Below are 7,564 nucleotides of genomic sequence, written 5' to 3'. Positions count from 1 at the left end.
GGTAGAGGCCGGATAAAACAGGCATTAACAGAAAAAGTAGCCGAAGACGAACATCATAAAAGTTAGCCGAAGACAAACATCATAAATAAGAGAGAAACAATCAAAATGTTACATTACCACCTATAAAAAAGTCAATAAGGCTAAAGTCACGTCTTACTAGTAATTCATTGTTCTTTTCTGTGAAGTGCAAGTCAACTCTACTAGATGCATTTAAAAAAAAAGACGAGGGAGCTGAAAACTCATTGTATCTGAAGACTAGATTTTCCTTTTTCACACGAAAGATATCAGACTCGCCATGTACCGGTTTTAAAACACCATTTTATTTATAAAAAAATATATAGATTGCAACTACCTAAAAACATGAAACACAATGTACTACGAAAGAGAACTTGATCTGAAAGCAACAGAGTCGCACATGGGCCAGGAGGCCATCTCTGTATCGTGGAACTTAATTCAGCCATCCATGTTCACACACATTTACATGAAGAGCAGGCATATTCCTCAAGCTCAAAGATTTTAGACTACAACGGGTAAGAATATCCTCGTAGGTACTTTGAATCCACACCTGATTCACGTACCAGCGCCAGACGTCCTGTTCGCGCTACCTGTTAGATTAATCAGGACAGGAAGCTCGGCATCAAAATACACAAGCATTAAGGAAAATCAAAGGTTTCATATTGGCCTCATGAACATAGTACTTTAGAGAAATATACAGAACATGGTAGCACGGTATGCATGGTTTTTAGCCACTGTAATCTGCCTGAACTCAGTCATAACTGCTCATTAGGCAGGCTAAATAAGGAACACAATATTATGTGTTTCCCTATGGATTGTGAATTGAAATCTAGTCATTAGTATGGCATTAAACTTGACTTACTGTATTTCCCTTTATTGAGCAAGTAGTTTAAGCTTCTGCATAGGCACACCATATGGTGACCAAACTATTAGGCACACCATACGGTGACCAAACTCTCTCTCACATCCCTTCTCCCTCCTCCCCCTTTCCCTCATGCTTCCCACTCTCCTTTTTCCTTTCTTGTTTTTGTCCCTTTCTGATGCTTATTCAATGTCCTCCTATCTTAATTTTGCTAAATTTGACGGAAAAATTCATAGTTAGCATTGGAATACATATAGGTCAATAGCATCTCTTCACAAAGATTCAACACTTATCAACTTCATTCCATTAACTGAACATAAGCTGGAATGTTTCATTTGATTCCTCTTCTCTGAATCTCATGAACCAAACAAATAACTAAAAATTATAGTAAAGCCTAGTCATTATAGTGACCCTTATCCCTTTGTATTACAATTCCCCATAACACTCCATCCCTACCACAATCACTGTACTTCGAAGCCCTTCTTACAACCTCATTTTGTCAAGCAGAAGCACTGCATATTACTGGACAATGATTTTGATATTGAAATAACAGGATTGGAATAAGTAACTGACCTCACAAATACCATAAGGCTCTAATAGCCGCTGCAAAGCAACCATCTTATCCAGATCTCCTGTAAGCTGGACAAAGCAAAGAAAGCAATAGCTCATTAAAATGGCCTAGAGAAGCTTCATCCGCATTGGATAAAAGCTCTCATCCAAACTTTTTTCTTCAGGACAGCGCTTAAGAGTGCTACTTTGAACAACATAAAGAACCAAAAAACTGATCCACCATCACCACTTTGTCTGAGAGATCAAAATGGAAATGGTGAATGATTGCATGTTCATAAAAGCAATAGCTGGTCCATGCCAATTTCTTCATAGAAGTGCAAAACCTTATGGAAGTGATTTAAGTATCAGCTGTGAATGATGTATTTCTACTTAAACTAACAAGGTGGGGAAATGGTGGATGAAGCAAGCGCACTTTAAAACCAAAACTCGATATCAGAAATTTAATAACACAATGTTTCTTGTGTTAACCAGATACGCATACCATACACCCAGTACCAAAGACAGCCTGTAAATCAAGTCAAGAGAAGATATTTAAAAGACTACTGCAAATGAATCTTCACCTCAAGAGTTATAGTATGGTCAGACACATCAACAGCTTTTGCTCTGAAAATGCTGGCAATATCAAGAACATTGCGGCGTGCTGCAGCATTCACAGCAATCTTTATTAACATTAGTTCTCTCTCGGCAAATGGGTGGTGAGTCATATCCCGAACCTGAACAGATGCAACAAATCCATTCATCATTTTCTGCTCATTCGCAAACAGGAATGCAATTAACAATGCAATCTCAGACTGATAGTATCCTGACAAGTTGTTGCATGTACCAGGATGGCAACATTGTTTTTACCACAGTAATACAGATACTTGGTTCTTGGATTGGAAATGAATTATCTTTGTTTGTTTGGTTTTTGTTTGGACAACAAATTATTGGATCTTATTTTTCTTTAATAAATAAAAAGGATGAAGGATTTTGACAACATCCGCAGAAAAATAAATGTGCTTGCCTTTTAGAAAAATTTAAAAATTGTCAGAATATGCATTTTAACCAGAGAAGTAGGTCCACATCAGGACCAAAAGATTGTTTACTGTTCCCGGGGTTGGTTCTAAAACCGAGAAACAATTTCAAATCATATTCATTTTCAAAGATAGACCAATCGTTCCTTGTAAGACATGAATGGTTTGAAAATTCTACGAACATGGCACAATAAGGTGCCTGACATGGTATTTTTATGTGCTTTTTTGTGTAGCCCCAATCTACATAAAAAGAAGAAGTAGAAGGAATAAAGATCACCCATTTGACAGATTCTGAAAACACTACTCATTAAACGTCATAACGCATAACAGACTCACTGTAGTTTCAAATACTAACAGGAGTAACGTGCAATACTAAATCTAAAGCATACACATCAAGCCCTGATATGTGTAAGATGACATACACATCAACTGTCCAATAAAAGCATGAACAGTTCAATGCTTATTTTTTAGAAGGTGACAAATCTGTATATAAATAATTGTGAGAAATACAGGAGAAAAATATTATTGAATTGTTGTTCCTACATTAGTACACTGAGTCCCTATTTACACACAGTACATTCCAATCCCTTTCCAAATTGGACACTACAATACAATCACTTTCCAAGTAGGATTATGTCATTCGTATTCCTACTCATATTCTAACACTCTCCCTCAAGTTGGTGCATATAAGGCATATGTACCAAGCTTGTTATGGATGTAACTAAAACGAGGATCGGTGCGGGACTTGGTGAAGATATCTGCAACAAATTGTAAGAACTGCCCTAGACGTCTGGAGACGTCAGTCGAAAAGGAACAAACGGAAAAAGTGGTTGGAAAAATTATAAACGTCGCCAGAAAGTATCTGTCCCTGGAAAATTACCAAGAAATGGTATAAAATATATGGGTCATCTCGAAATCAAGAGAAGTAGATCTTGAAAGAGAAAGTCATCAAAAAACTGGCCGGAACATGGTACTGGATCATTAGATATGAAGGCTAAAAAGTGATCACAATCTGAGAAAAAATTATGTGGGTAGGGTCGGAATGATGGCACGATCCTACTGGAAAAGAAAAATTACATGGGTAGGGTCGGAATGACGGTACAAGTCTACTGAAAAGAAAAATTATACGGGTAGGGTTAGAATGACGGCATGATCCGTCTAACAAAGAGAAATTATATGGGTACGGCCAGGATGATGGCAAGACCCTACTGAAAAAGAGAAATTATATGGGTAGGTTTAGGATGATGGAACGACCCTACATAAATCATATCTGAGGAGTCACCGAAAAGACGCAGAAAACTACGCAAATCAGATTTGAGGAGTCACCGAAAAGACACAAGATACTATGCAACTCAGATATGAGAAAGTAGTTTGAAAAGATGCACGATGCTACGCAAAATAAATATGAGAAGTAGTCAGAAGAGATGCACGATGCTACGCAAATCAGATATGAGGAAATAGTCGCCAAAAAGATATATGGTGACCCAACTTTTGTTAACATAATCATCGGTCAGACGAGCGGCATATATGGATTATAGTCACCCACCGACACCGGAAGCTCTTTGATACTTTAACAAGACTGTAGAAGCACAGATATCATGTAAAATTAGGTCTTGAACCTAACTCACACCCCAAAAGCTAGCTCAATGGGAGGAGTTAGGCCCAGATGTCATATCTTTACATGGTATCATAACCATGTCCATCCCTATTCAGGTTCCCGACTGGGCTTGAAGGAAGATGTTAAGTAGGTGAAAGTTCCACATTGATTGGGGAATGGACTGGAGATCTGTGGACTTGGGCAATCCTCCTCGCATGAGCTAGCTTTTGGGATTGACTTAGACCTAGGTGTTGGAACCAAAAATGAGAGTGTTTCGTCCCTCTCTAAAATTTACTGAAACTTCGTTCTTATAAGGAACTTAGAATATCAATAATTAAAAATAGATCATCTATATATTCTAACTTGCACCAAAAACAAATGTAAAGTTCTTTTGAATCTTTGCAAGGGGTAGCTTGTATCTACAAAACACTTTCCTCTCCTTCCATATTGTCCACCAAAATATTGTTGGGACAATGTATGTAACTTGCACCAAAAACAAATAGAATACAATTCATTTTGAATCTTTGCAAGGGGTAGCTTGTATCATAAAACACTTCAAGTTCCTCTTCTACCATATTGTCCACCAAATTGTTGTTGGGACAATTTTCCATGTGCCTCTGTTTGTATTGCATTTTACCCTGTGTTGCAGCTTGTCAAGACTTTAAATGCTCTTCCTAGCATTGCCCACCTAATACCTCTGCACGATCCAAATTACCGCATCGTGAGGGCACCTACTCTAATTCATCTAGATAATAAAATCTTTTACCACCTGGTACCATATCATGCAAAAGTCTTTATTAACAGAAAATAACCACCTTTATTACAACTGATTATTACAATTTAAACATGGAAATGAAACTACCCTAGGATCTAGTCTACAGGTACAAGAGCTACTAAGAGAAACTAAAGAATAGCAAGGACACAACTTCCACCAAGATTGAATGGGAGTTGTTGGATGATCACTACCGCACAATCATGAAACCATCACTGATCCCTGCAAAAAGACTATACCCCATAAAGGGTATAGCAAGTATAGCATTAGTACAAACCACATGTACTGATAAGCCTCATCGGTGGACCCGAATCAGATTACACAAATATAACATAGATATCCAAGGAACATGCATGCAGATGAACTCATTCCTCAACCCACACGATTTCCTTTCACTCCCTCTATAAACCCTTCATATGTCCCGAGACACCACTCTACCCTCCTTCCACGATCCTATTACCCAGACCACCAAACCTGGTTCACCCCTTAACGGCCCATTTCATATCCTGTCGACCTAGAACTATCAAATTAGCTCACAACCCAGTGGGCTTCCACCACCATGAGTAACACAATATATAAGCCCTACTAAGAGTAAGAATAAAACCAAAAGGGTTCACACAATAATGTCCCAAAGTAATCCATGCCCTAACCAACATACATTCGGCATGTAGCAACAACAAGCACTTAAAGATCAGCTAACGATACAGGCTATCACCAAGTCAAATCAAATCAAGCTAAGTCGAAAACAATTACGCAGCTAAACCACAACCATGTCAACAACCTTGACACTAACAGCAAGAATCTCGAAATACATGACCAATACCTGGATCACATGGAGTCCCAATATATACACACAAACCAAGCATATAAGTTGAAATCCTTATTCACTCATGAAACCCATATACTCACCTGACCCTCATATATACACGTTATGGGTGATGCATCCACCCTCTAGACATGACCTTAAGGGAACAATAATTATCCATGTACTAAATCCCAGACACTGCTTGCCCTATTTCACCAATATCCCTTGAGAGCATTCCAAATACCAGAACATCTCACATTTAGAAACAACTCGGTCAATTCAATAAGCAAGTAAAGCATTTCATTAACCAATACCAAACACCATGCATTAACCACTCACACTACAAGTGGTTAAAAGAATTAGAAAAATCATGGACCAGAATCAATCCCTATCTAATTTCTAAAACATCATTTTTAGTATCAAAAGCTCATAAATCATCCCTAGCATGCAATATATATCATACACTATCTCATGGAGAAGAGTAGATTGAACCCTACCTCGATACCAAATCGCAAATCCTGAAATCGTCCACAAATCGTCCGTCTTTGCTCCACGATCCCAAACACCATCATGCTATCAAAATAGTAATCTACATGTCATTAGGAGTAAAACGAGACCCATATTGCTATATAAAGGGTCGGGTCGATAACGAGCCCGCAAACGAAATCCAAAATTAAATCCTTCACGAGGTCCCTCAAAAGACAAGAAATATATTCTCAAAAGTTTAGCACAAATAGTGCTTAAAACGGGGCCAAATCAACCCCTAAGGTCTAGGAATTTAAAGGAGAAAAGTCGTAAAACCCCCTGAACTTGTCCGCTCAACTAACTTTAGCACTTAAACTAAACTTCTGTTTATTTACCCCCTTAACATCTTTAAAGTATATTATTTTCGCCCCTCAAAACTGAATACCACTCTCACAATGGAGAGTGTGTTACACTCGCCCACATCAGCGCCACTTTAATGCCACGTCATTGCCACGTAAGAAATTACTATTTTTCTAAAAAAAATTAATCCCCTACATATTATTTTAATATATTTTAAAAAAAAAATATATATATATATATATACTATTTTATTTATATATAGTTATAATTATATATATATTTATTTATATATATATATATAATTATATATATATTTATATATATATTAAATAAAAAAGACACCCCCTCACCCCTATTTTCTTTCTTCTTCACACACACCCACCCCCACCCCGCCCCTCTTTATGTTTCTCCTCTTCCGGCCCTCACCCCCACCCCCTACCCTACAAATGCAGCCCCCGCTCCTCCTCCTCGTCTAGCGCCCCACCCCCCAACTTATTTCTTCTTCAATCCCCACACCTGAAAAAATCCACCATTGGAGTCAAATATGAACAAAATGTTCAGAACCACCACTTGTTCGACGAAATGCCTCAACGAAATCCGAATTCAACCCAGCACCTATTCAACAAAATGCCTCAATGAGCATCAACTCAATCAACAATGGCATCAACTTCATTTCAACAACAAAATTCTCCAACTCAAGATGGCCAAATTGAATTCATCGAATTTGGTAAGATTGAATTCTTTAATTACACGAAATCGAATTCTTCATCAGAATTGTTCAATTGAATTATTCATCGAATTTGATGAATTTTCAATAAGCACAAGACGTGAGAATTGAGAAAATTAATAAGCAATTGACGAATGACCTTGTTCGATAGAAAAATACCAATTGAATTTTCAATTAATGGAAACCAATATAGCTGCAATTTTTGGGATTTTTGAACAAATATGAAAATCAAAAATGGTGATACGGAGTTGAGAAGCATTGAAGTAATGGAGATAAAGTAAGGGATTTGAAGTAATGGAGAAACGGGTGGTGGAGTACGAAGATGAAGAAATGGGTGGGGATGGGGGTTACAAAGAAGATGAAGAAATGGGGGTGGGG

At 37.7% G+C, this 7,564-nt stretch overlaps 1 protein-coding gene across 3 annotated transcripts in view; it reads right to left on the bottom strand.

The window, feature by feature from the left end:
- Nucleotides 1-298: 298 nt before the first annotated feature.
- LOC107863691 (acetolactate synthase small subunit 1, chloroplastic) overlaps nucleotides 299-7,564 on the bottom strand; it is a 40,270-nt gene continuing 33,004 nt past the window's right edge. The window contains exons 10-12 of one of the 3 annotated variants that reach the window (XM_016709751.2): nucleotides 2,008-2,160; nucleotides 1,451-1,516; nucleotides 299-605 (exon numbers count right to left, since the gene is read on the bottom strand). In XM_016709751.2, coding sequence (XP_016565237.1) covers nucleotides 522-605; nucleotides 1,451-1,516; nucleotides 2,008-2,160 — 303 coding nt within the window. In that variant the 3' untranslated portion in view covers nucleotides 299-521. Of the gene's footprint in view, nucleotides 606-1,444; nucleotides 1,517-2,007; nucleotides 2,161-4,835; nucleotides 5,063-6,131; nucleotides 6,208-7,564 lie in introns of those variants that run through there. The other 2 variants (XR_007053107.1, XM_016709752.2) reach the window with 2 other exon arrangements.

This window comes from Capsicum annuum, chromosome 3, assembly GCF_002878395.1.
Source record: "Capsicum annuum cultivar UCD-10X-F1 chromosome 3, UCD10Xv1.1, whole genome shotgun sequence".
NCBI lineage: Eukaryota > Viridiplantae > Streptophyta > Magnoliopsida > Solanales > Solanaceae > Capsicum > Capsicum annuum.
Note: the sequence above shows the minus strand (reverse complement) of the source record. Positions and strands in the feature narration are given on the sequence as shown.